At 45.6% G+C, this 27570-nt stretch overlaps 4 protein-coding genes and 2 long non-coding RNA genes across 7 annotated transcripts; 3 read left to right on the top strand and 3 right to left on the bottom strand.

Annotated features, from left to right (window-relative positions):
* Positions 1–5898: 5898 nt before the first annotated feature.
* LOC135625093 (uncharacterized) lies at positions 5899–7770 on the bottom strand. Its single transcript, XM_065129418.1, has 4 exons — positions 7625–7770; positions 6898–7107; positions 6722–6785; positions 5899–6635 (listed from the first exon to the last, which is right to left on the bottom strand). The coding sequence occupies exons 1-4, from the start codon at positions 7720–7722 to the stop codon at positions 6354–6356; spliced, it is 654 nt and encodes a 217-aa protein (XP_064985490.1). The 5' UTR covers positions 7723–7770; the 3' UTR covers positions 5899–6353.
* Positions 7771–9110: 1340 nt separating this feature from the next.
* Positions 9111–10048, bottom strand: LOC135625091 (ribulose bisphosphate carboxylase small subunit, chloroplastic-like). Its single transcript, XM_065129417.1, has 3 exons — positions 9785–10048; positions 9570–9701; positions 9111–9474 (listed from the first exon to the last, which is right to left on the bottom strand). The coding sequence occupies exons 1-3, from the start codon at positions 9962–9964 to the stop codon at positions 9244–9246; spliced, it is 543 nt and encodes a 180-aa protein (XP_064985489.1). The 5' UTR covers positions 9965–10048; the 3' UTR covers positions 9111–9243.
* A 1113-nt stretch (positions 10049–11161) lies between these two features.
* Positions 11162–13719, top strand: LOC135625092 (uncharacterized). Of its 2 annotated transcripts, none has more exons than XR_010491899.1 (4): positions 11162–11331; positions 12359–12455; positions 12932–13054; positions 13430–13719. It is a non-coding gene; the product is annotated as an uncharacterized LOC135625092 (long non-coding RNA). The 2 variants fall into 2 exon arrangements; XR_010491898.1 differs by having other exon boundaries at positions 11175–11331; positions 12954–13054.
* A 22-nt stretch (positions 13720–13741) lies between these two features.
* LOC103968720 (NAC domain-containing protein 92) lies at positions 13742–15477 on the bottom strand. Its single transcript, XM_009382026.3, has 3 exons — positions 14799–15477; positions 14409–14674; positions 13742–14309 (listed from the first exon to the last, which is right to left on the bottom strand). The coding sequence occupies exons 1-3, from the start codon at positions 14950–14952 to the stop codon at positions 13767–13769; spliced, it is 963 nt and encodes a 320-aa protein (XP_009380301.2). The 5' UTR covers positions 14953–15477; the 3' UTR covers positions 13742–13766.
* Positions 15478–16737: 1260 nt separating this feature from the next.
* Positions 16738–18921, top strand: LOC103969823 (uncharacterized). Its single transcript, XM_065128592.1, has 6 exons — positions 16738–16931; positions 16999–17336; positions 17419–17781; positions 17865–18233; positions 18320–18516; positions 18591–18921. The coding sequence occupies exons 1-6, from the start codon at positions 16750–16752 to the stop codon at positions 18840–18842; spliced, it is 1701 nt and encodes a 566-aa protein (XP_064984664.1). The 5' UTR covers positions 16738–16749; the 3' UTR covers positions 18843–18921.
* A 170-nt stretch (positions 18922–19091) lies between these two features.
* LOC108951374 (uncharacterized) lies at positions 19092–21071 on the top strand. The gene is made up of 2 exons (XR_001975782.2): positions 19092–19499; positions 20386–21071. It is a non-coding gene; the product is annotated as an uncharacterized LOC108951374 (long non-coding RNA).
* The last annotated feature ends 6499 nt before the right edge of the window (positions 21072–27570 follow it).

Here is a 27570-nt window from a genome sequence, read left to right as displayed (position 1 = left end):
TCCTTCTTTCTCTACCGTTGTTTAAACCTCGAGAGAAACTTCCTCTGCTCATTCTTCCACCGATCCATAGAGATGTGGGTAAACCGGGGAGCTGTTGCGGACCGCAGCTGCAGCTACGTGTTCCTCGAGAAAGTTAGAGAATCGTCACCGGAAAATTCATCCCAACTTCCATGAAACCGTAAGTTGAGGCAGCTGCAAATGCCGCCGATCATCATCCATCCTCACCATCAAAACTCTCCATCATGACACTCGGGGGTAGCTTCTCGGAAACCTAATCTAACCATCTGTCTTCAATAGACAAACACGATATTGATATATTCTACAAAGTCCCACCACCGCCATGTCTCGCGAGGACCCGGATAAGCTCGGAGGTTCCAGGCAGGAGGGATATGAAGTGATTGGCTGACACCGTCTTGCAAAGGCCAAAAGGCGAAATTAACACGATGGTGTCAAGATAAACGTACATACATTTCTAGCCGCATACGTCCCAACTGCAAGTTCGAGTCCGTATCAAGGAAATGTCCAAGAGAGAGAGAGAGAGAGAGAGAGAGGGGTGGGCATCAACTTGTGGCCAACGAGGCATCGTTGAGATGAGCTTTCCCGTGGTTGCGCACTGTGGCACGGAAGGAGGACACGATGACTGTTGGCGAGACCAGCAATGTCGGCTGCCGCTGCCGCCTTCATATCAGATCGGAAAGCTCAGTTTACGGGCACAGTCATTTGCCAGGACATGCCTCTGCAGTTGGAGAGATTGGAGGTCATCTGAAACCAACCTGCCAGCTACAAATCACATCTCGTGATCTGCGCCTGACAGGTGTTTTCGGCTTGGCTGAGCCTCTCACGAAGACGAGGGATGACAGACCAGGAAGAAACCCTTATTGTGACTTCATCCTCTCCGCCGACCATTAATTAATCTAGCCGTCTTTATTCTTCTTTTATTCACAGCACAGAAACTGCTCTCTTTTTGTTTCCTATCATTCTTCGTCAACCATGTCGAGTTGGTGTAGTCACTCTTTTGCTTTAGGGGAAGGAAACACTTTTGATGGCTGAGACTGGGAAAAGGATTAGCATTAACAGTAGCCAAGCGGTTAGTGCTTCGAGTTTTTGAATGGTAGCCGGAAAAGGAACTCAAAGCAGGAGGATTACAGCTGTGTTTATTGGTCTGCGAATAGGAGCTCAATGGCAGTGGCTCGTACATGCATCAAGATGCTCCGACGAGCGACATTGGTCGTGGGAAACAGGAAGAACCATCACTATTAGCACAGCAAATACAGAGATCGCAAACAGCATTCTTACAATCCATACTGGTGAATAGAATGCCTCCTTTACATAAAAAGGTGTGCCTAAATACTGTTACTATGATCTCAAAGCACTCATATCTGATGCCACTCCACATGCTGCAACAAAGACGCAGGGAAACAACTTCGATCAACGCTAAAGCTTTAAAGCAAGTGGTGGAAGGTCGCACAGGCAAAGTTGGCATGCACTTCTCCATCTCTTGCTCTTCACAAAGAATAATTCATCACGCGAGAAATCTGACACTGAAACAAGACATGATTCCCCTGTCTCCCTATAGTAGATGCAGCATTTTACAGTTGATATAGAGATCAACGTGAAGCATATTGTTGAGTCAGAAATCGATATCGCTGTAAGCTCAAACACTCGTGATATGTGCAGTTGGTTGTTAATTTCCTTTCGTAATGCTGTCATGTACCTTCAGCCCTTCGTCTCATGGATCATTCAATGGAGATCATTACAAAGATGGTGACCGGAAAATTGCAGCATTAACAGAGAGCCGCAGTACATGCACAGAACCAATTAATGACGCCGTTTAGCTTCTTCTACTTCGGCTGTCGGTACAAAGAACCAAAGCCTGCGCATGCTGTTGGACGAGCTTCAGTTCAGCTGTCGGCGGCAAGCATGAACAAAAAAACCAACGCCTGACATGATTTCTCTCCTTCTTTTGGAACTACTGTTCCTCTCATTCTTTGTAAGATGAGCTTATATTGATTTGAATTCTACAAACATAGCAGTGAATTAAAATAGAGAAAATGGAAGCAGAGTCCGTAAGGAGCCCGGAAGAACCTCCTGTATCAAACCGAGCAGAGATGATACTCTCCGCCCATGAATCATTTCACAAATTATCCCTATAGATCTCTTGAGAAATTTCTAGTTTGTGGTAATATATTCCTCCCATTGTAAAGCTAGAATAGTAGATACAAACATAGATGAAATATGACACACAAGCATCAGAAGGATCAATATAAGAACGCATCATTTCCTGCTTTGCTCCACATCACCCATCTCCGAGCAAAAATGGAATCCCATCTTCCAGAGACAGAGAAGGGGGAAGAATTCAAGAATTAGAGCGAAGAAGAAGAAGACACGAGCACAAGAAATATCATTCTTCGAGTGAGTCACCTGGCCCTCAGCTCCGAGCGCTATATTTGAACAGAGCAATAAAAGCCACAAAATCAACCAAGAAACCATTAAAAACCCACTTCACTTCCAAAGCTGCAATCTTTCACCCATGTCTTGTTACTTTCTTCACTCTGTTTCTCTTCCTAATCTGTCTTGTCCTCTACTTCTTCACACTGATTCCTACTTTCCCTCCAATTTGCACCTTTAATTATTTGGCCGCTGCGTGTGGGATCTCGTGGATGTTCTGCAGCTCCCAGATATCATGGTCCTCCTCTTCCCAGAGCAGGCCGCCCGGCCCCTCACTTCCCCTGCTATCGGAGCAGAGGAAGTCTTCGTCCACGAACGGGAACCAGCCCAAGAGCTTCTCCTCCTCCACGCCCCACAGGCACCACCACCACTCTCCCAGCTCCGCCGCCCCGTCCCCCCACCCCGCCGCTTCCTCCTCCGCCGGAGCAGAGGGAATGAAAGACGACTGCCGTATGTCGGCGGCGGAGGCAGCAGCAGCAGGGTTCTTGTCATCTCCTCCGCCCATCGCCGCTGCGTTCTCCAGCGAAGCCACCGCCGTCGCCAGCCTCGGCGTCGACGCCTTCTGCCTTCGCTGAGCCTTCCCGGAGGCTTCGGCGGGGGCCTTTGAGGACGGCATCGCGCCCTCTGCTCGACTTCGTTTCATCTCTTGCTTCCTACTCGTTTTGCGTCACCGTGCAAGAGGAAAGGCTGCCGCAGCTGTGAGAGCAGCAAATAAGGAGGGCTTCTTTGGGTTCCTTTATAGCGAATGAGATCTAATACATGTGTATTTATCCTTTTGAGATATTGACATGCCTATCCTTCGACTGTTTGGAAATAACATATTAACTAATCGGAAGGCTTTTTTTCTTTTTTATTTCCTATCTAAATTATAGTAAACATTTCGTGAACGCAACAACATATTAACTGTTGGCCGCAAACAAACAAGTCATTCGTCCAAGAGATCGTCTTGGCCTTCGCCTTCAACGCTACCTGCTCGCTTTCTTTCCTTCTCCGAAGGCGGCGTAGGGAGAGAAGAACAGTCACACTGTCAAGACTTCACCAGCACCGCTGAGCAGACGTCCGACAGAGCACGTCACCGGGCGAGAGGCGAGCGCAGTCAAACCTGAAACACTGGGGGAGGGAAGGCGTATCTCCATCGCAGTCATCGTCGTCCCCACGTACGCTCGTGCCTATCAACATGGACACGAACGAGGGAGAGGCAGCCCTGCAACCAGTTAAGGATGGTTTCGTTCTTTCTACTTATCTGATTACGTATTAGCACACTGATCTGTGACTGGAAACCGAAACAAGCAAAAGGAAAGGCCACCCATCCTGCTTTGTTTGCTTCCTTTGGACATCGAATCGATCCCTGGGGCTGTCACGCAGCTTCCGAAGAGGGTGATGGTGACAGGTGGAGCACAACAGCGGCACGCAATTAGATCCCCAGCCAAGAATCCTATAAAAAATTAATAGTATTTCAAGAACCAGACAGTATTTACAGTTTCGATCGATCCAAACTCTTTTTTTCTCTTCTCTATGCTTTGTCTGATTGCTCGTTCAGCGCCACAAAGTGACGGAGCGACTCGAAACGTATATTCGAACGATCTGTTACTCCACGATTAGGTGTTCTAGATGTTATTTTATTCTGATGAGTCTGGCTTCTGTGATGAAGTTGAACAAAGAGGCTTAGAGATGTATGATTGGCGATTTAATTTACAGTCATCGTAAAGAAAAGATTATTTAGGAGGACACAGTCTCGTGAGAGGGTACAGTCACATGAGGGCTGCCGTACTTCCGGCGCGCTGTCGACTGCATGTCCTCCGCCTGACTCCGCCGCAGGACCAGTACCCGTTGCAGGATCTGGGACATCAACAAGCGTGACACGAATCGCACGCCATTCGACCACATAAGGCACCCTCGGTGCAGCAACTCAAACCCTCAAGCACAGTCTTCTTTGTCGTAGATGTCTCGTCCAATCAAATGATGTATCCACAAGGAGAAGAGCCAAACAAAGAGAGATCCACCGTGCGATCTTTCAGTGCTCCCAAGGGCCGAGGCGAGGATAAAAAATCTGCAGCCCAAGTAAGAGCAGCAAAGAAGCCAAGCAAAAGAGAGAGAGAGAAAGAGAGAAGGGGGACAGGGGTGGAGGCAGAGCAGCTGTTGTCGGCTGGACGAATCGCATCGAAATCCGGGACGTTTCTTCAAGTTCATCGACAGAGGTGAGTCGCCGTACGTAAAAGGCAGGATACGATATCCACTTGGATTTGGATGTATGCGCCGGACTGAGGCGAGCTAAGCTGATCAGGATACGATATCCGCAAGAGGACATCAGAGGCAGCTGTGAGAAGCATGCATGACAGCCTCCTTCTGTTCCTTCCCTCTGTGATTTCGATTGCCACTCGTCTGCTATTTCCTTTCTCTTAATCGTGATCAGCATCACCTTTGGTAATATAATATTATAATATATTATATACGTCTATATTTATTAGGATGGATAACTGTTTTTAAAACTAAAATTAATTAGAAAATTATACATACATTAGCTTTACTTACGGAACACCTGATCGACGTATGATGATACTTAGTCGGCTCCATTTGAGTGATACTTCAATACCGTATGATCGACTAGTTACGAGAGATTCTGAATCTATACACCAATAACATATCACACCAATAAGAGTGTCGATTAATCAAATAGCATGGATACAAATGTTAACTCGATCAATCGTTACATCCTATTCTCAGATTCAATACACAAATCTTTGATTTTCGTATAAAAAGACATTTTTGATAGATACGGAAATAATGTTTTACTATATTTAGAAACTAGTTGTCCGAATATACACTGAGACTCGGTCTTAATGGATTGCGTATCTAATCAGGATTAGGGATCTGAGAACCGGGAGGTTAACTGGCTTAATCTTAATAGACACGAGCTTCATACTTTTCTCTCTCTCCTCCTTGATTTCCGACCACTGCCACCGAGAGACGAAACGCCTCATCAGGGAAGATGACATTCTCAAAAGTAAGCTCCATGTTTTGCTTCACCTACTACTGTGTTTGATGATCAGATCAATCAACAATGGGATAAAAAATATGGCCACACGAACATGAAGTTTGTGTCTTTTATTTGGGATGATGTTTAATCCTCCTGACCAATTCAGGATCGTAATACGAAGATTTAGTCCGATGAATCGGTGGATCAAACCTAACCCAAATCCCTTTGTTTAATGGGGAGGGAGGGGGGGGTCCAGTGCAACCCACACACACCATATGGGTAGGCTGTCATTCACAGTGGTCACCTCGTCCTTTAGACCACCGCCAAGCAAGCCGAGTCACGCACTCTCATGTTCATGTCCACACCCTCTCAGTTGACAACATTGACCAAAGCAGATGGGGATTCCAAGCGCACACATAATGGTCCACATTGAGACCACCCTCTTTCAATCACTTCACAGGGAAAAGCAACGCTTGGGGTTCAAACCATCATACGATTTATACATTACGTTATTAGAATTTACACATTTCATGACTCGTTGGTGTTTGCAGACTTGGAAGAGGAAGAAGATATCAAAGCCACAACAATGAGCTCAAAAATCTCCTCTCCTCCCTCCTCCCTCCTCCCCAAGTCTCAAAATCCAATGCTTGGATCAAAAACAAAACACCAAATTATTGGCTTCCCTTCCCATCTCTCTCGCGATCACTTAATTTTGTATCTACATAATTACCTCGATTACAAATGGAAAATGTACAGTCACGAATAACAGAGCTCCTCCATGGGATGAAACACTTGGTGCTTCTCTGCCCGTGCTTAGCACCTAATTGTTGTTTTTGATTTCTTAGTGTTAATGTTATCTTCTTCTTCTTCTTCTTCTTCCTCTCACACGGCGCTCCAAAAATAAAGCAGGAAGCGCGGGCAGGGCTGTTCAGGCCACAGCAGTGATGCTGCTGCAGCTCCGGCGGTCGCGGTTGAGGCAATCAAAACCCTCGATGCGCACGGCCGCCGGCATGAGGCCGAACTTGGCGTGGGCACAGCCCTGCTTGGGGGAGAGCGGCGGACCTGACTGGATTAGTGGTACAGGGGTGAAGGCTGCCGGCGGGCGGTCGTCGCCGAACCGGGCGTCGTGGACGACCGGGTTCGCGGCACGGCTCGGTGGCGAGCCGCAGAAGAACGGCGGTGACGACGACACTTGATTCTGCTCCCCGCCCTGAAAACGAAAACCGTTCGGGTTGGATCTTCTGCTACCGAAGAAGACCCTCACGAGTAGGTACGGAGGTCGGCGAAAAACCTCACCTTTGCGAGAAATATGCCATGGAGGTCCGCCCCGGCCTTCGAATCGGAGAAATCGGTTTGATGACTGAATCAAACAGGGAGAGAGACGGGAGTCAGGCAGGGAAAGAAAAAGGAGAGCGACTCGCGATGTAAAGGGTTAAGAGTTGCGGACGAGAAAGAGAGGAGGAGAACCATACCTCGAGAGCCAACGGAAGGGTAGGACCGGTTCAGCGACGGCGGCAAGCGGGCTGAGCCGGCGGGGCTTAGGGCAGAAGACGGGCGGCTTTCGATCGGCCACCGCGAGCGGCGCCGTCATCTCTTCGCTGGCAGATAAGGCGTTCTGCTGTTGCATCGCGCGGTGGTTCATCTTGTCCACAGATCTCTTGGAGCTTCGCGTCTGCAACCGCCTGTTGACGCACAAATCCACAAAATAAGCCCGTCTTTCCACGCAATCTCAATCTCTTCGCACAAACACGAAAAACCAGCGAAAGCAAACGAAAATTCCCACAAAAAGCAGCGAGTTTCAGAGAAGAAACATCAAAGGCCGTCACAAAAATTCCATTTTTCGGACAATAAATCAACAGAAAAATCAAACAGAAGGAAAATTCCTTGCAAGACCAGTAAAAATTCGATGCTCGTCATAAAATAGCAGCCCATGATACCACGTGGGAGACCGAAAGACTCAGAAATGATGGAGAAGAAGCCGGCGACTACTCAAAATCGAAGAACAAGCACAGAACAAGATCTTAATCCTTGGAACACTAGTAAAAATTCTATCTTCGTCAAAAACATCAGCCCCCGGAAGAAACCACGAAGGGGGATCGAAGGCACAGGGCTCATACAGTAGAAGCTTGCAACCACTAAAGATCGAAGAACGACGCGAGACGGGGACGCGGAAGAAGGTAAGATTGTGTCTTGACTTACCTTTTCCACCTTTCTACCAGCGAGAGAGGAACGGCGAGAATCGGAGGAGGACAAGGCGGTGCAAAGGGACGACGAAGAAAGAGAGACTCGGAGTCCATTTATAGAAAGATAAACAAATAATAAAAATAAAAACCAGCATCATCAACTGATCGAAAAGGAAAGGTAAAAGTAAAAACCAAGAAGAGGGGCGAAAGCATAAATCAATAAACAATTAAATTCTAATTTAGAAAAAACAAAAAAAGGTAGAGAGATGGTACGTTGAATTCGGAAAACCACAAACGACGGGTACTATTAGCAATAAAATAATAATAATAATAATAATAGTAAATCGATTAATACAGTGAGAGTCGTGACAAACGTCACGACGGGGCATTCGTGACCCTCGTGATTCCTGGTCGACTACGCTCCTTTGCCTGCGTGGTTTAGGGTTAGTCAACGCTTTCGCTCCGATCGTTCGCGGCTCGGCCATTCGGATAGGGACGCTCGTTGACACACACGTCCGTCGTCGATTTAAGATCCTTCGTACACATTTCAGCGAAAATAATCTTTCGACATGTGGAGTCTAAGCCACGTCTGCTGATAACATCCTCTCTCTCTCCTATGTGGACGCATGTGTCACGAGGCCACCACATGAACACGGGCTCCGCTCGACATCAAAATGACTTGCCAACCGCTGTAGGCATCGAGAGATGATGGCCGTCATGTGCGTGCTCTTACCATACACTTTGGCATGTTCGTGGTGAAAGCTAAAGCATGTGGGAGACCGTAATAGTTTGTAGGGTTCGTGGGATCCAAGAAGGCTCATCGGCTCTGCGTTTGCAGCGTGCAAATGTTCGTCCTCGTTGGGTCCATGAAACCGACGGGTGCCACATTTTTCATATTGGGTGATTAGATCTAAGTATACGTCTTCTTCTTTCTCGGAGTTGATGGAGGCAGATACCATTAAATGATACCGGAGCAGCCGTCGGTGAGTTCCCAGCCTGGCCTTTTGACCCGGTTGTCCTCCGTCAGGTTGGGTGGAGACAAGCTGTGTGCTTAATGAAGGTGCCGATTCCTATGGTTTTTTAATGATTCCTGGGTGTCGATTTGGGCATTTGGTGCCAAAGAAGCCTTCGATGATGGGTTCGAGCCCGCGGCGAGTCTGGACGGACCACCCTGATCTTGCTGAGCCCGGTCGTGAACGGCCGAAACTCCGATCTCGGCCCGTTTCGGCATGTGTCTCTCGGCCCGGTTAGGTCTTTAGGATAGTACCGGACGAGGTTATCGATTTGAATGTTAAGCTTATCCTATCATTGAATCTTATTCCTCCTTCTAGGAACCAAACAAACACATCTTCATCTCCAGTGATGAATTGAGAGAGAGAGAGAGAGAGAGAGAGAGACCTTTGACGTTGAAAGGAACTTTTAGACCGGTGCTCCTCCGCTGCCAAAAGAACAGTAAACGCCTTCGTATCGGTTTATCGTATACGATGAAGCCGCCGACAATATAGTTTAAGACGATAAGGAGTTGTTCACCAAACAAAACAACGACGACCGTAGTACATGAGAGTCTGCTGGGACACAGCAGACGATGCAAAGAGAAGGATGAGCCAAAAGAAGGAATTCGAAGGAACAGAGTAGTTAGTAGCCGGGGGGCTTGAAGGCGATGAAACTGATACACTGCACTTGGCGGTTGTTGTCGAAGCCGATGATGCGGATGAAGGCCTTGGGGTACTCCTTCTTGCACTCCTCCACCTCCTTCACCACCTGCACCGCGTCGGTGCACCCGAACATGGGCAGCTTCCACATCGTCCAGTACCGCCCGTCGTAGTACCCCGGCGACCGGTGGTTCTCACGCCCCACGAACCCCTCCTGTTATGGCCACCGGCGTTCATCCATCAGTCCCCCCCACCCATACATGCTCCACGACCTACTTCCTTAGGCAGGTTAAGTTTGACAGTACTTACATGGCTGAATTCTAAGCAGGGAATCCATTTGGAACGGAGAAGGTACTCGATCTGCTTCACCAACGGCTCGTCCACCAGTGTAGGAAGGTAGGAGAGGGTCTCGAACTTCTTCTTGCCCTCGATCGGCCACACCTGCAACCCATACTCGATGTTTGTGATAACTACTACGGTGGGACATAACAAGCCTGGTGGTTTCATCCTCCTCCGCTACCTACCTTCATGCACTGGACTCTGCCACCGTTGCCGGGAAGGTGGGAGAGGTCGGCGTTGGCCTTCCTGGTGACCGGGAAGGCCGAGGTGGACTTGAGACCGGTGAAGGGCGCCACCATGCTGGATTGAGCCGGGGAAGCCCGGGACACGGTGGCGGCGGAGGACACCATCATGGAGGAAGCCATTCCTCTTGCTGTTGCTCGTTGACCTGCCGCGTATATACTCTACTACTCTATAACGGGACGAAGGCTCCTTGCTCTGAGGCTCACCTCTCCACCAGCACACCTATATATAACCCCAAACCTCACCTCCATGGATGCTCTTGATCCGTGGGTGAGATCCGTTTGAGGTGGCGAGTGTCTCCGATCTCGTCCGTCGGTACTCGAGGGGTGACAAGCACACCTCGCGCACCACACACGGCGTGAGGAAATGGATGACATCGTAATCTTCTGGCGTCCCTCTCGGCGTGCCGCGTGGCGACGGCGATGGCCCATCTTATCTCCATGAACGTGAAACGAGCGATGGCCCTGTTTGTATCCTCTTCTTCCGTTGGAGCTACGCACTACTGCTGAACCCGGTCACGGTTCAAACTCCTCGTTGTTTACCGGATCGTCGATTCCATGACAGCGCACAAGAAGACTTGGATTACATCATAATTTGTCACACATGAATCTTGGTAGTTGAGCTGCTCCTGTTTCATGGTTGATGGAAACAGAGCAGGAGAAACGGTGGTTGCTGGGAGGAGATGGTTGTGAGATCCGACTTACCTCGTCCTTCAACATCCACAATCCTTATCGAATCGAGTTTTTCTGGTGCACGAAGTCTCTTCCTCTCTGAGCTTAATTCTCGTTTGATGCTTACGGCCGTGATGGTTTGCACTGTAGTGGGGAAGATGGATTGTCATTCAGCACCGCACTGTCATCCGAGCACAGCAGATCACTTCTTTGATTCTTTGGCTACCATTTTTTGCCATTTTATATCAGTTTAACTTCTCCTGAAAGAAAAAGGAAAGAGAGAGCGTTGACATTGACAGAGTCCAAACGTTGAAAAACAACAAGGCCTTAAATTATACTTACTGAGCAGATCGAAGCACTGTCGAGATCTCCTGTTTATGGCATCTTCCACAAACTGGACACCGAGGAAACCAGTAGCAGCAGACATGATACAGAGGTTTCCAGCAATTTCACTGTTCCTGGAGAAATACAGAGGAAATCCACATACAAGGTTTCGGTTTAAACAACAAAAAGCCAAGTTTTTCCTGAAGGCTGTATGACAACATTACTAGCTTTGTAGGGATATACGGGTGTGTGAGATAGATTACAAAGGACGGAAGAAGGTTAAGTGGACTGAGGCCCACGAGGCCAATAAATGGGCCGCACATGTCGGCTCACTGTGGCCCGTTCAGTTTGGGCACGACGGCTTTAGCATCTCCTCGCCCGAAGAAAACCTAGATCAGGCTCCTTTGGTGCTCACGGTCTCCGCTCCGTTCGAATTGGTAGAAAGAGAAGAGAAGACGACGAAGAAGAAGATGCAGCAGCTCTCCACGCGACCGGTAATCTCTCTCTCTCTCTCTCACTCTCTCTCTCTCTCACACACACACACACACACACACACACATAGATGTCCCTCCTAGGGTTTTGTGTGCAGGAGATGCGCTCCGAAGAACTTTGGTTCATGAATGGACTCTGGAGATGGAGCCAAGTCTTGATTGAATAAATTTGTTAGAGGTGTCCAAATTTGATTTATTTTTTCATCATAAAAAAAGGAACTGATTGGGAAATGGGAATGATAAGCTTCCCCTAAAAATGTGAATTGCTTTATTGCATGGACGAGAGATGGGTATATCACCTGCTTGAAGCAACTGGCGATTTCTTTTCTCCCTCGTAAGTCAAGGGCCTTTAAGGGCATGGGATTTTGGTTAAATGGTGCCTTCTTGTTATCAAAGAAGAAGATTTTGTCTCAAACTTTTTTTACCACCGTGAGTTGCTGGGTGGTGGGAGGCTTATGTGCTGGAAGTAATAAGAACTTACAAATATTCATTAAAAGATGTCGGATACCCTTGTTTCTGTTTATTGTACTTGCATATTTATCTGACTTATGACTTTGGTCATACTCCCTGTTGGCACCAAAAAAATTCATATATATATATATATATATAAAAGGTTTACTGTACTGCCCAAGAAGATATGGTATGGGTGGTACGTACTAGTCCGACTCGCTATCGAAACGCGCCTCGCATGAGTCCCCATCGGCACATCACAGTGTGCCATGTGTCGGTGCACCAGTATAGATCGGTTTATACCATACTAACAAACCCCCGAGAGAGGTCCGGTACCCAAAATGACAAGATATATATTATCACACACACACATGTGAAGATAATGATGTTCTATCCTCAGTGAAATTCTTTTTATTTGACAGTCATGTACAATAACATGAAGCTCAATGCTGTCCTCCACAGTCAGCTGCTTCTGGATATAATAACTATAGGTGTTTTTTTATTGTATGGACTTGCCTTAGGCAACATCTATCTTGCTTCACACATGTCACAAGGTTATGAATTTGTCTCATTTTTTCAGGTACGCTAGTTTAAATGGTCCTGTGGATGTTAGGATCCCGAATAGCACGATGACTTCAGTAATTGATGCTGATGGTGGCAATATCCATGATCATCAGGTACAGTGAAGACATTGTGTCTTTTTCAAATTCTTTCTTGATGAAAAAACATAGAATAACATAAAATGGCAATATTTCCTTAATGTAGTCAACGAGCATTTGTTACCTATTTATTGACTGTGTGAATATTTTCTTTTTCATTATAATCAGGTCGTTCAAACATCAATGAAATTGTCAATCCATGACAAATAACTTCAGTGTCAGGATTCTTATATATGATTGCAATAAGATTCAAATGACAGGATTTGACTGTGTGATTTGCTATAGATTCACCGCTGTCTCAAGCACTCTATCCTTAGTCCTACTTGGAATCGGTGGTTGTAGTGTTCCTTGATGGTTAAATGCTATGTGGACATTGTTGCTGGCTTTGTCAGTACAATTATGCTTTGTTTAATGATTAAAATACATGAGTTAAATGAATTAAAATACATGAGTTGCTAATTTATAGCTGTTATTGTACAATGGTCTGTTTACAGGATCATTTGCTGTCTATTTCAGAATTGTTGAACTAATTGATATACGGTTCCCAGCTATTCACGGATGGTGCCTTTGTAAGCTGTGAAGCCTGTACATTTCAGTATTTAGAGTTCATGCGACAGGTATAATCAACTCCAGTTTCGAGTGCATCATATTATGCTTTGTTCTTTGCAAACTTCAGCATTATAGTTTATTCTTTGCTTTTCTTATTTTTTCCTTTATCCGTCGAATTTTGCATCAGCTTGCTGATGAATCTCTGGTTTATTGGTGATCTTTAAGCTCTGGCATTCTTATCAATCAATTGAAATTGCCATTTTTCTTAATTTGAAGTGATGTTAATATACAGTAACCCACATGCACACGAGTTCCAGCTTTCAACCCAAAGATCAGAAAACTAGAACGTAATCAGTGAGTTAAAAGATGCACAACAATTGCATCCTTTACCAGCTTTATTTCGGGTTTTGCTGCGTGTGGACTGAGTTTACCTTTGTATGCAGGGAATGTTTCTAGCTGAACCGGGATTTTGCTGTAGCAAAGCACACATATTACATGCCTGACTCCGCGTGGTAAAGGACCAATTTGTCGAGACAGTTATCGTGCATTGCTCTTGGATTGCTGCCGTTGGATCCAGTGATTAACACAAAGGATAGTTGGTGCCTTTCACAATGATTAATGTGTAATTATAGTCGACAGAGGTTACTTTGATTAAAGATGCACATGAAATCTGAAGTTGTACAGCATTTGCTCCACCACCAAAGAAAGAAACTCTTTTTGAAGTCTGGTAGAAGCTCTATAGTTCCACCAACATTATGCAAGGTTGAGATTGAATTATTTTCAGTAGCTGCTCCAAATTGATTCCTGGTTGAATGACTGTGTTTGCTGTTGTTGTGGTGGTGGTGGTTGTTCTTGTTGCTGTTGTGCACACTCCACACCTATAGACGAAGAGGCAGTAGGGAAGCTCGATTTCAAGTCATTCCCAAACAGAGCATCTCCTTGTGCCACAAAGGAGGTTAGACCGGCCACGTCGACGACGCCTTCTGGTTGCTGTTGACCATTAAAAGACAATCCCTTGGGAATTGCCGGAGATGGTGCCAATCCTGAAGCCAGCAAGCCTGACGCCCATGGCAGCGAAGCCTGGCCAGCCGCTGCTGCTCTAGCCAAGAACCAGTTCATGTCGAGCCTGCCGCTGCTGTTGCTGTTGCAGAGGCTGTAATCTGTTTGCAACCTGTCAAAGCCCGATGAACCAACCAGTTTGTTTAGCACCGATACGTCGAGTTCCCCCGGTGACTCGAGCGATGCAGGCATGGCGGGGGAGTCTGGTTGCGGCTTCTTTCCGGTGGGGCTCTTCCTGAAGACCCTGCACACAACCCATTCCTCCTGCAGAAAGAAAGAAAGAGAACCAACTCCTCCTTCAGCCGTGCAACTCGTCGAGTGGATCTGCAGGCATAGATTATTGCAAGGGGTTGTGGTGGTGACCTTGGTGGGTTCGTAGGGGAACCTGGTTTGCAGCCTGTACTCATGCATCACCCAACTCGTCTTCTCGCCCCTGGGAGCCCTTCCCTTGTAGAACACCAACGTCTTCTTCATGCCCACCACGACCCCACAGTGGAAGATCTCCTTGTCTTTCCCCGTCGTCTTCCAGTAACCGGCGTCGGTGGCTCGGTTGGTCCGCAGCCCCGTCGGATACTTGCGATCTTTCATACTGAAGAAGTACCACTCTTTCTCCCCCATGCTGGCCTTCCCTGCAAATATACATATATCCACACCCACACCAGTGATCAAAAGAAAGACATTGCACCATTCCACGACCAAGCTGCACAACCCAGAATCAACCAAAAGAAGAAACAGGTGAAGGAGCATGAATACCCGGTAGGTCCCAAGGCTCGCACTTGTTGATGTCGACATCAGCGATGGCTCTGGTGGCGAAGCTGAACTCCGTCACCTTCCGGGTCAGATAGTAGGTGATGAGCTCTTCATCGGTGGGGTGGAATCTAAACCCTGGAGGAAGGGACTCCTCCATTAATGGTATGATAACCAAAGTGGACCGGAAGAGACGCACATACAGACAGCCTCTCTAGATCTAGGAAGCACTCATCCTCTCAGCGTTGGCTAAATCGAGCAGAAGGAGCAGTTGCAGTGAGGAACATGAAGGACAGGTATTAATAATGGGTGAAGGAGGAGTGAAACTTTGAGATTCCTGCTAGTAGTGGAAGCTTCTTCTTCGTCTATTTTGAATCCCATCCAACTCACTGAAAAAGATGGTGTTCCTGAGAAGCTTATTTTTTCGAAGGAAGAGATAGGGGTAAATAATCCATCCACCATCCCTTCATCGAGAATGGAGGTGTTTATTGCAGTGCTGCCATGGTGAGGTGGGAGAAGGGACGCCGAGGGGTTTTCTTGACATGGTCATTTCAAGTACAGTAGGAGGTTAATGAGGTCATTTGAGTGTGTCTTTTAGAGTATCTAACACACTTCTTTCGGATCCTGTTGTCAGTTTTCCAACCAACTCCAACCGTTTCTACCCACTGAGGGCCACACCCCTTGGATTTCAACAGGATCTAATAAATATAGAACATATATCCAGTGTCTCTTGCACGTGAGGATTACTCTACCTTAATTCGTTCATACTTGTTCATGTTTAGTTCCTCTTTTTAAGAATACAGATGCGCGTTTTAATTCAAGAAAAAGGAAAAGAACACACACTCTGCATTGCTCTTACGGAGAAAGAAAAGAACTGAAGACAGCAATGAACAGAGATACAATTTTGTCTTACTAAACACGGCCATAAAGGTTCAATAGGCAAACCCAATTGAAGATTAAGGCATTCATGTCCTTGGACTGGGTCATCTTACTGTCCACACAAGTATCACGATCAAGCATCAATCACCGAGAGCAACATGCATAGACTTCCATAGCAAACGAAGCAGGACAGCAACTCAACACTGTGTGAGCACAGCGATCATATGCTACAAAAACAGAGGCTACATTAGTTAACAGAGAACGGTGACCCCTCTCTCGGCCTCTTCTGCCTTTGTGTAGCTACCTTCTCTGACACTTCAATGTGATTGAAACAGAGTGGCTCGGTAAAGATTTTGGCATTCGTGTGTTGGATTCTCCTCACGCATGCAGACCGAGGAGGAGTCGCTCCTAACGAGTACTTTTTTTGTTTGGTGAAGGCGATGGCTTCTCGAAATGTCACTCTCTGTTTCACTACCAGACCTGCATTAAGAAAGATGGAGGTGAGCTGTTTCCTCCCAGCTGCCACTCGTTTCTAGATCTCCTTTCCCTCGATGCGCTTTGTTCTCCATCATTCAGCTTCACCGAGAAGAGTTTGCTGTAGTGGATTTGATCTTTTCGGAAGCATTCGGAAGACCTGCAACATTATTAATTAGGCTTCATTCAGCTTTTCTTGCAGTAGAAAGTTCAAAGATTCATCTGATCTTACTTAATACCGAACGTAAGGTTTTTAATAAAGAGAAAATCTTCATGGAATTGATTGTAATCGAACAGTAAATCGATACGGGTGTGAAGTTTAGGTAGCTTTCATGAGAGCTTTCTCTCAGACAGCAAAGACTGGATGGGCATATTACTTGCTTTCGAGTCAAGTCATTCCATCCGTGCAGGAGTTTAACCTCTTACGGGTTCCAAATCCAATTTGTACCCGTAATTAAGCACTGTTAATCTACTTTAAGAGTTATATTAACCTCACCTCAGCTTAAGAGAGTGTCCACAGCATTAGATAAAGCACTTCACCATTGTGCTCACTGCAAGTTGCTCCTCAGCCTTGCTGCAGTGTATTTGCCCTCTCGGGTCTTCCATGGAGTGCACGGTGCATTTGGCCTCGAGCGTCTTCCATGGAGTGCAAGGCACCAAAGACGAGGCTGTGATGTTTCTCCTCCAAGTTTCCACCTTCCTCATCGTCCTCCACCTCGTCTCCTTCCTCCTCACCAAGCTGTTCACGTTTCTCCTTGACAGAGCAACCACGTATGAAGAACAAAGGTACATATCCGTCGAGTCTCCTCCTCTCTTTCATGCACTCTTTCATCGGATCAACCTTCTGTTGCAGAGACTCCCTTCTCATCACCGAAGACGAGATCAAGCACGTAACCCACGAGATCTGCTCCGAGGATGGAGAGCTAGCTGCCGGTATCTTTGGCAGAGAAGGCCTACCGTTATTCTACCATGAAAGCGTCGTCAATGATACTCTACTTGTCCATGAAGCAAAGGATTTCAATCAACAACATCTTTTGGAGGTTGACGAAAGCTTTGTCGCAGAATTCCCATACGGCTCCCCACCTTTTAATAATGAGAAGCTCGGAATCGAACAGTACGGCGATGCTCCAGTGACCGACGTCATAAGACCATCAGATTCTCCATCTCCGATCGTGTGCGAGCTTGTAGAAGGTGCGTTTGGGGTTCGATTCTCCCCATAAAGCCTTCGGTAATAGCTTGTATCGTGACACGATATTGCTTATGCTGTTAACAGATGAAGACATCGGCGGCGACGCATGCCACGGTAATGTATTGGAGGAGGCAGAGGAGGAGGCTAAGGTGTTATCAAAGAATGAGACTCTCTTCGTCATCGGCCAAACACATTCCCACTGCAACAAGTTTCGGCTGGAAGAAGACGAGGGATCATTTGATGGTTCTCTCGCAGGTGAATCGACATCCAATGGCTTTACGAAATGGAGAAGCTCTGCAATCAACAGGGCTTCCGAGACAGAATGCCTCCTCTCCTCTTCATCACGCAGGAGCTCTTCCAACTGGGAAACACTTGAGTTGTTCCAAAAGTACGATGAGGAGATGACGTTCTTGGACAGAATCAGCTCACAGAAGCTCGCAGAAACAGGTAACGTCCTCACGTGCTTCCTAAACATACATCTTAGCTCCTTCGTTCATGGATTGCCTCAGAGCTCATACGTCCGTTCTCAGAATCAGTTAGGTCCATAAGGTTCCAACCAAGATCAATCTCGGAAAGGATAGCCCGCAAATTTACGATACAGAAGAAGAAGGGAGGCAACAGAGATCCATATCAAGAACTGGAGATTGCTTACGTGGCTCAAATTAGCCTCGCATGGGAAGCACTCAACTGGAATTACGTCTGCTTCCAGCAGAGGAAAGCCAACGGCGACGGTGAGCGCTTCTACTGCACCGCACGAATAGCTCAGCGGTTCCAACAGTTTCAGGTCCTCTTGCAGCGGTTCATCGAGAACGAGCCATACCAGCGCGGTCGGCGGCCTCAAGTCTTTGCTCGGACGAGGATTTCTTCCCCCAAATTGCTCCAAGTTCCCGAGTTCCAAGGTACTTACTAATGGATTCTCCTTCTACCTTTCCAAACTCTAGTCCAAGAATCTGTTTCGCTGAATCAATGGTCTTGGAGGATTCAGAAGCCGATGAAGATGGAGAAAACATAATTTCACCTACCGAATTCTCGTCCATTTTAGAAGATGCGATCCGAACCTTCATGAACTTCCTCAAGGCAGACAAGAAGAACCCTCGCCAAATCCTCAAATCATTCGTCAAGACAACCTCAAGCTCTGTAGAACCAGAAGTTCTTCGTTCACTGAAAAGAAACAATCAGAAAGTGAGTCTCCCCTTTCTACTCTCTCTCTCTCTCTCTCTCTCTCACACACACACATTCTGACATGAAACTTTCAGATGAAGATGGGGCTCAAAGGCCTGTTGAGGCGAAGGAGGTGTTGGAACAAGAAGTGGGTACAGGGGGAGGAAGAGGAGATGGACATACTGATGGGATTAATAGACATGAAGATTGTGTCCAGAACGCTGAGGATGAGTGAGATCAGCCAAGAACAGCTGCAGTGGTGTGAGGAGAAGATGACCAAAGTAGGAGCATTGGAATGGAAAAGTTCAAAGAGAGTCCTCCCCGCTACTTTTTTCCCTCTTAACTGATCCCAATCTTAATGTCGTCGGGTCTGCTTTGCTTTAGCCTGCCTGACGAAAGGATCCACCTCTTGTTTGTGTATATGTAGATGTATGTGGTTGTAAGTTCAAGATCACAGATGTTGATGGACGGTAGCCATCTGTTCCATGACTGATGGACGGTCTTGATGCGAAAGTTGTGGAAGATTGAGAGGTCTGGTTCCAGAGGATCCGCATCAGTTTGGATCCTCTCCATTTATTTGAAGGATGCAGGTATCCCTCGACCCACTCACTGTCCAAGCAGTGGTGGGGTCAGTGTGATCAAGTGGGGTCCACATCAATTAACAGCTACTTCTGTCGGAATAGTATGGTTTCGATTAGATGTCCAACTGGATCGGATCCTCACCTAGCGGTTACGACGCCCGTTACCTTTACCTATATATTCCTTCTTTTGCCATCGCGCCCTCGCTCCTCGATCAGGCAGGTTCCACTAGGGTTCGAAGAGGCAGAGTGAGTCGATTGGTGGAGTTCTTGCTGCGGCGACGAGCGGCGCGGCCGCTTCGGTATGGGAGGGTGTGGACCGGCGATGGACGTCGAGGCGATTCTTGGGAAGGTCACCGACCGACGAGGGTTCGGAGACGCCTTCGCGGCCGAGGTTTGCTCGGAAACGAGCACTGCTTGTTCCAGGTAGGCGTTATATGCGCCTTGTCTTGGATTTGACCTTTCAATTGTTACTTGCTGCTATGCCATAGGAAGACGACAACCTGAGGCTTCTAATTAGCAGATGATTTTACCATTTGCTTCGTAATTCTTGGGAAATGATGTCGGCTATTGCGTATTCATACGAGAGTGGATAATTTTTTGATCCCTCGTTTCTTGAGCTCTCCCATTAGAATTGACAACGGCTTCCGTTGAAGTTCTTGACAATATTAGGAGGCTCGTGTCAAAGCTGCTCTGTCTGCCCACATATTTATTGCAGGTTCAATAAGGTTTACGGTTATTGGAGCAGGGGGTTTGTCATGTTTGATTATTGGGCAAATACATTGTTCCTACTGCTAAATGTGTTAAGATGCCTGAACTCTACTTTGCAATTACCATAATGGAAACATCAGAGCGTCAAATTTGGTGCCTTGATCTGTTTCTTTCCTATATATATGTCACTTGAGAATGATCTTTAACTTCATATTACACAAAAAAAGGCAAATAGCAGAAAATGCTGGAGCCTAATCCCGCTGCATGGCCCAAGGTCAGATGCATGCCACCTACTAGCTAAGTCTGAGGACTTTCATAGATTTACACACTATCTGACCGTTTCACCTATGTTTGTCAATTTCAATTTTGCAGAAGGTGCAAGTGCATCTTGTTGATTTATTTATCCATTAACTTTACTTTGTCACCAAATAGTTCTTTAGTTTTTGGAATATTAATTATTATAAATTGGCTTCAACTTCCTCTCTTTCCGCAATCTTCCTTCCATTGTAGATTGATACATATATTTAATGATTATATATATATAACAAGTATAACCTTACTGCTAGCACTACTCATGGCAATTCTTGGTCCTGTGGTGCAGTATGCTTGTAGAACCAGTATACGGACTGCAACTGCGATGCCACTAGTTTGTTTCATGCAAAGATGGGTTCTCCAGAGTTCTAAGATGTGTCTGTGTGTGTTTGTGGGTCATAGCTTTGGAGGCATTTGAACATTGTCCCTCTTACTATTGGTTGCGACTTGCATGTAGATTATGTTATGAATGTGCATCTGCTCTCAGAAGTGCCCTTTACAGTTTTCATAGCTGTGACAAAACATTTTGCCATGTTACCATCTAACTTGGGCTTTCAGGAGTTTGTGGATATATGCCAAGATTTGATACAGTTGCAGGGATATAGTTGATACTTATCTATAAATTGAAGGTATGATACACTGGTAACGCTTTCATCATTTTGTGTATTAGTGATAATTTAGAATTATCTATAAATTTAGAATCATTTTGTGATTGTGTATTAGTGATACTTATCTAATACACTTGAGTATTAGTGATGATTTAGAATCATCTACCAGTAATGCTCTCATCATTTTGTGGAAATCGATTACAGCTCTTTCTCTTTCTTGTTATCTGAATACATCATTGGTAGCAAAGAGCAGTCAGCACGTGCTTACTCTGCCCTACATGTATGTATGTTATGTCTGAAAGTGTACTAAACACAACTCAACGCCCATTTATATGTTGATTTATCTAATGCATAGTTCTTTTGGCTACCAACTTGAGGTTTTTTTTGTTTTTGTCTCACCCTATTCTACGTGATGGGGCCGATGCTGTTGTTGATTAATATGAACAGCTTTTATACGATGCTAAATCAGCTCAAACAGGAAGTTATGTTCCTATGAAATACTATGTTTGAAGATGAATCAGATGAGATGACATTCGAAATTCCTGATATCCCTTGACCCATCGAGTACTTAGATTAAAAAGTGAGTACATGTTTGTCTACTTGAAATTGTTTGTGCACGATTCACCTATAGTCTGTTTACTAGTGTCATGACAAAAAATATTCAGAGATAATCGTATCTGATCTAAAGCTTTTAGCATAGCAACACCATGTAAGGATTAAACTTGGGGGCTGTTACGTACATTAAGAAGACTGTCATTTTATAATTTATCATCAGTTTTTCTTGATTCTATTTATGAAGTTTGTGTTAGTTACTGCTGTAGTCTAGTTTCTCATAATGTGTCAACTTGAAAACTTGTTATAAATGTAGTCACATTTGCTTTTTAGATCCCAGAAGATGCTTGGGCTGTTAGATATGGTCTTTGATCATAATATTTAAGTTGCTTTTTTTATTTAAAAAAATAGGAGTGTTAATGGAGTGGTCTTAGGTGAATCAACTTTTAGAGAAATGTTTTCTGGCCTCTAGCCCCCCCTCATCAAGTAATTTATGATGTGGATTATATGATACTGGATATCTCCTACTAAATGCTGAATAAGTAATCAATGGATTACAAATTTGCCCGGCTTTAAAGCGCATGTTTATTTCCTTAAAAATTCAGCCAATTAAGATAAGGTACCCTTAATAATGAGGCAAGAAATACACGATAATAAACTCTCTTTTTTTTAAATTAGGAAGTGTACATTTTAATATACCTACACATGATTATTGAATTGTCCTCAGCTAGCTAATATTTTGTTAAGATACCCATAGTTCATCGTGATAATCTTGTTAAGTAGATCTTGATGTGAAGGTTGTTTTGTTGTATGCTTTCAGTTGATGATTCTGCTTGATGAAAGCGTAGAACGTTGTTGTTATGCATGATGGAAAACTATATACATAGATCTGAGAGTATTGTCGAAGAATAGAGTGGTTCTACAAAAAACCAGAGGCTACTTCGAAAGAAGGAAATAGGAAAAAAGCACTACGAATAGTGATATGTGTATCTTGAATTCATAACTGTGCATTTTAGCCGATTCTTCCTTTTTTTTTCTCCTCGTTTAAACCTCCTCTGTTGTTGTCTCTCTCTCTCTCTCTCTCTCTTTTGCTCTACCATATCATTGCCCCTTCTCTACTACTACCTTAACACTCTTATCTTCGCCGCCTATCCAACCCGAACGTATCTGACCACTCCTCGAAGTATACATGGTCGAACAATAATAACAATCCAATCATGATTCCCGGATTCATTACACCATGTAACCTGAATTCCGGTGGTCAGATGCCTATCAATCATGGACCGCAGAAGGGGGAAGCATAACGAGAAGACGGAGGGACCAGACCATACATGCACTGTAAGGTTGTGTTTTTTTTACTTTTTATTTATTTTTTCTTGCTACCCATATCTCGTTTGAGGTTAAGTATAATGATGGCGTGGCACGGGGGGTTGGGATGGAAGCGAACCCTAGACTGGCGAGGCTACAAGTTTAGGTAGGTGGCTTTGCCCATAACACCTAAATGGCAATCACTGTTCCCAGCATAAAGTCACTGATCAAAGTGTTTGGTAGCACCCAGAACTCTAAGAGCATTAGCTTTGACAACTCATGCCCGAAACCCTAAAAAAATTCAACACCTCTGTTGAAACCCTTGCCGCCTTCATTCTCTAGGCCTTTTCTCCTATTGTCCCCAACAACCCTTCGCCTAACGACTGCATCACATCGTAAAGTACCCAAATTGGAGAGAGAGAGAGAGAGGGTGCATATTGTTGAAGTCTTCAGTATAAAAGCCAGAAGAAAAAGACCGGTAACAAGCGCATAACCCACCACAAAACTTATGACCCACCCGACTTGACTTGGGCGATCATTCCCGCATGCCTGCTTCTTCCATCTTTGCTACGAGATAACAACTTGGGCCCATTCGTGGTGCTCGCCATCCACCTATCCGTGAAAGTTATCCCGGACAGAAGAGGAATCCATGTGTTGGACATGCCCATGACCTCCAGGTGCACCATCTCCTCCTTCCCTCAGAAAGCTGTGAGCAGGAGGAGCTCCGAAGCAAGCGAAGCTGGAATCAGAACCGTAGCCCGGGTGATGCAGTTGACAGTGGGAGCTTCCCGGGACGACATGGCCGACGTAGTAATCTCCGACGGGAGGTTGGTAGGCCTGCGAATGGTGGGGGAGCGAGTGCGAGGAGGAAGACGGGTATATGAATTGCTGCGTCTGCGGTGAGATTGGTGGCTGTGTTGGTATCCGTGGATACACCGGGCGGAACTGCAGACAAGGGTCTCCGATGCCGCCGCCTCCATGAGGGAATTGCGAACCTCCAAGGTTTAGATCTCTGAAACTGTTTGTTATCATCAACGAAAGAAGAAATTGAATGGCCAACCAATGGGGTAGCAACACATAGATGAAACGACCCTAGAAACAGGAGGAGCCGAGATCGAAGTGGGTTTAGGTCTCTTCACATACCCCCCGATGGCACCGGCGCTGCCGATGCCTTCGTTGTTGAAGACCAGCTGACGAGCACGGTTGAGGGTCTCCGTCTCCCTCTCTAGCAAAAAGGGAACAAAAGCATAAGAACCGCTTGCCGGGGAGGGAAGAAGTAGCAAAGCAACAGATTGACCGATCTATAATGTCACATCAACTTTTCTAACTTCCATGGTGGTGGTGGTCATTGTCTTGCCTTGGCGGTGTCGGTTCATGTGCCCTCCCAGCGCTTGAGATTTGCAGAACTTGAGGGAACAAAACCGGCACTCATACACCTTTGCAGAATCATCCTTTCCTCCGCTCTTCTTCTTCTTAAACCCTGCAAGCTTTGGCATCAGTACGCATGGCAAGGATTATTACCACCACCACCACCACCACAATGACTCATCAGGCATCAGTATAACCTTTCTAATTTTCCTCTCCTCCCTCTGCTCTATCTACTTTTACTCGGTTGTTTTCTTTAGCAAATGATTCATTTTCTTAAGCGAGTACTGAAATTTTCTGCCCTCGATTTTCTTTCGGCCTACTTACGAGTGGTGTCAGCCGAAGCTGCGGTGGTCATCGAGCTCTCCTCCAGCGGTTGCTTTCCTGCATGCTCCTCCGGCAAGTTGTTGAGGTCTAGTGAGTTCCCCTCTGGTCTCCTGCAACCACATCAAATCAAATCAAACCGAACTTATCACCACTTGTTCGAACAAGATATCTAGAAAGAAGAAACATACGGGAACCCTACATGGTATTGCACTCAAGGAGAAGGCAGTAGAACACCGAACATCCAGTTGAAGGGACCCAAAAATGAAAGGGAAGTTAATGGAAGAAAGGTTGCGGTGGTTCTTTGAGGGGCAAAAACTGCAGTTTGCTACTGCACTCCAAACAAGGCTGGCTCTGTGTTTTAAAGTGAGGGTAGAGATAGATAGAGGGAGAGATTAAGAGTCCTGTGTGTGTGAGTTTCTCACTGCCCAGCCGTCTCTTTCTCTCTCCAGCCCGTCTCTTTGCATCTCCTCTTCTCTCTCCTTTTTCTTTTTTTTTTTTCTCCGTCTACGCAAGGGGCAAAAGAGTCTTGGTATCCGTGACTGGTAGAAGACGAGTTCCTTCGGCTGGATGGGGGGATCAGTAACAGTAGTCTTTGTATTTGTTTAGGGCGAGAGCAGCGTTGAGAGGGACGTGGCCTTCGCTCCTCTCTCTCTCTCTCTCTCTCTCTCTCATCTCTCTCTCTCCCCTCCCTACAAACCCTACTCTACTCCTCTCCCACTGCTTCATATCTTTCCAACTGCGCCTCCCTGCATGAGTAATTACAACGGCATGGCTTCCACGCAAGCCCTCCCTCTCCCTCACCCATGCAGCCTCTCCTCCTCGCCACCGGATCCTCGATGGACGACCGGAGAGGGCTGGGTGGACAGCGAGCATGTGAGATGGGTGTCCTCCCGCGGCAAGGATGTCATCCCGTGGGAGGCAATAAGGACAAGGGCACCCCTTACAAAGTGATGCTTGGGTATTTAGTTGAGAAGGGCATAGTAGGCCTACAGTCTCAGATGTAGCCTATTTATGATAAGGGCCATCACAGAGTGTACCTCTCTTGGCTTTGTGGTGCTGCTGTTGTCAACTACATCTGCGACCTATTTGGTCAGTACCCTCTTTTACATTATTTGAACTGTGCCCCTTGGACCCGTGTTTTCTTCTGCTACCAAAGATTTTGAGGTGGCAATTCGGAGCTGTCTCGGCTGTGTGTGATTCACGCTCGATTTCTCGTCCACCCGACTCTAACTAAACCTGACCCGTTTAACCCACACCGTTGTGATCATCCAAATCGTACTCATCCATGTCTGTAAACAATATGTTTGCAGCTTATAATAGCCTTTCCTCTCAGCTAGGTGATGGACAAACCGATGAGAAAGGTGATTGAACATCACTGATAATGAGAAAACAAATTGCATGTAAGTCCACAACTTGATCGTTTCCATGTGTGTATTTCCCTCTCTCTCTCTCTCTCTATATACATACATACATATATATATATATATATATATATATATATATATATATATATATATATATATATATGAAACCATGAAAATGAAACCATGTTTGCTCACTGCTGGCAAAACTCTAAACCTAATATCTGATTTCCGGATTCTCCAAGAATCTTAGATTCTGCTGTTCGACCATAGCAACCTCGTTTGTTTGACAAGAATTTAGACAATAAATCTGACATTTTGAACTTTGATGACTTGTTAATTATCCTGAACATTCATTCTTAGATGTCTTGGTTCTCCTACAAATCTTTTGACTCGACGAGATTCTTCGGGACTGCTCGAGAATGTGATCCTTCCGAGAATCCAATCATGGAAACTTCCTCTAGTGTTAGGTTCGAAACCTGTTGGGTATAATGATTTCTCACCTGCCATACTCACCGGCATGAGGAGGAGCACTTGAGATTATCTCCGCTGCGAGATATATATATATATATATATATTTCTACATGGAATTCTACAGATAAGTTGGACACAGCAAAAATGGTGGAATGATCTGACCCTGTGCAGACACACCCTTTTCACAGCTCGGATTAATTAATGGAATAGTTTGATGGAGTGCAGAGATTCTGGCTATCTGATGCATGCACACTGTATATATGCATGTGCATGCGTCTCAGTGTGCCTCTAAAGTACCGAGGCAAAATCAAATATGTAGGGTTTGCATTACTGTCATGCACATCTTGTGTTTGAAGGAAAAATAGATATGCCAATTAGGAGTTTCCGATACCATATTGCTTGCAAAAGCATTGTCTTCTTTTATACCAATGACCTGATCACATTCATTAGCACAACTTAAGCTTCTTCATCATCCGTGGCGATTGCAATAGCCAGTGCCGCCTGTACAATGAAGTTTGGGGCATGTACCGTCGCGAGCCAACATAGACTCAGTTAACTTACACAATATGTCTAACCTTGCCTTCTTTGGAAGATGTCCCCTTTGAACTCGTGCTTTAAAAGTGTGTCATGTGGTAGCACTTGGACTTACGCATCATTGGAGCCACCACTACAATCTAAATCCTCATCATGGCCAACTTGTTGCACTGCTGCAAATTCATCCCTAATTTGCTCCTATTAATGTTTTATCGAAAACTCGGATCTTGCCGACAGTTTATTGCATGCACAACCGATGCTTTACTCGGCAACATCTTCGTAATAACAACAGCATTTCCATCGAACATGTACATGAGAGGTCCTGACCATCAATGTCACGTTGCTTCAGATACATGTCTGCATCGACAGTTGCATTCTCCTCCATAACAATCTCTCATGTTGCTTTATCCTAAACTACAAGTAAGTTCGATTTGGACAACTCTCTTTTTCTTTTGCAAACCCAACTGAAGATAATATATAGATATTAGATTAGCATTACTTTTGTGGGATTCATGTAATTCTTCCGAGTTGCATTCTCCCCGGTCCGAGCAGTATGTAACCTTAAATGGTTGTGACAATCCCATCATCTTACGGTACTGGTTAGTTGACCTGATCTGGAGATGATTGCATGAATCATGGTCATCGACTAATCCTGATCGGGGAAGCATCAGAAACATCAGTCCATGGTTTCCTTGGGTAGGAGGAAGGAGGAGATGGAAAAGGACAAGTACGAGAGAGGTGTGGGCTCTTCTCCTTGCTGTGCGGTGCGCCCACTCACCAAAATTTCTCTTTTATCCTGTGGAGTAAGACAAGAAAGGAAGCGGGGGTGGGTGACAAGATGTAATAGATTTCTAAGAATAGCTACTGCTCCATCACTGACAGTTGAGACTGGAGGGATGCTGCGCCTGTAGCTGGGGAGAGCGAAAGAGGGGGAAGCTTTTCCAT

The sequence above is a fragment of the Musa acuminata genome, chromosome BXJ2-10 (genome assembly GCF_036884655.1).
Source record: "Musa acuminata AAA Group cultivar baxijiao chromosome BXJ2-10, Cavendish_Baxijiao_AAA, whole genome shotgun sequence".
Taxonomy (NCBI): Eukaryota; Viridiplantae; Streptophyta; class Magnoliopsida; order Zingiberales; family Musaceae; genus Musa; species Musa acuminata.
This window is presented reverse-complemented; position numbering and strand designations above follow the sequence as displayed.

Coding starts and splice junctions, on each gene's coding strand:
- LOC103968720 (XM_009382026.3), bottom strand. CDS start 14,952: ATGGAGGAGTCCCTTCCTCCAGGGTTTAGATTCCACCCCACCGATGAA. Junction 14,675..14,798: donor CGAGCCTTGGGACCTACCGG/GTATTCATGCTC, acceptor GTATATTTGCAG/GGAAGGCCAGCATGGGGGAG. Junction 14,310..14,408: donor TCCCCTACGAACCCACCAAG/GTCACCACCACA, acceptor TTCTTTCTGCAG/GAGGAATGGGTTGTGTGCAG.
- LOC135625091 (XM_065129417.1), bottom strand. CDS start 9,964: ATGGCTTCCTCCATGATGGTGTCCTCCGCCGCCACCGTGTCCCGGGCT. Junction 9,702..9,784: donor GCAGAGTCCAGTGCATGAAG/GTAGGTAGCGGA, acceptor TATGGGTTGCAG/GTGTGGCCGATCGAGGGCAA. Junction 9,475..9,569: donor CCTGCTTAGAATTCAGCCAT/GTAAGTACTGTC, acceptor TGGCCATAACAG/GAGGGGTTCGTGGGGCGTGA.
- LOC135625093 (XM_065129418.1), bottom strand. CDS start 7,722: ATGGACTCCGAGTCTCTCTTTCTTCGTCGTCCCTTTGCACCGCCTTGT. Junction 7,108..7,624: donor CTGGTAGAAAGGTGGAAAAG/GTAAGTCAAGAC, acceptor GTGCGTCAACAG/GCGGTTGCAGACGCGAAGCT. Junction 6,636..6,721: donor ATGGCATATTTCTCGCAAAG/GTGAGGTTTTTC, acceptor TTTCGTTTTCAG/GGCGGGGAGCAGAATCAAGT.
- LOC103969823 (XM_065128592.1), top strand. CDS start 16,750: ATGGAGTGCACGGTGCATTTGGCCTCGAGCGTCTTCCATGGAGTGCAA. Junction 17,782..17,864: donor ACAGAAGCTCGCAGAAACAG/GTAACGTCCTCA, acceptor GTCCGTTCTCAG/AATCAGTTAGGTCCATAAGG. Junction 18,517..18,590: donor TGAAAAGAAACAATCAGAAA/GTGAGTCTCCCC, acceptor TGAAACTTTCAG/ATGAAGATGGGGCTCAAAGG.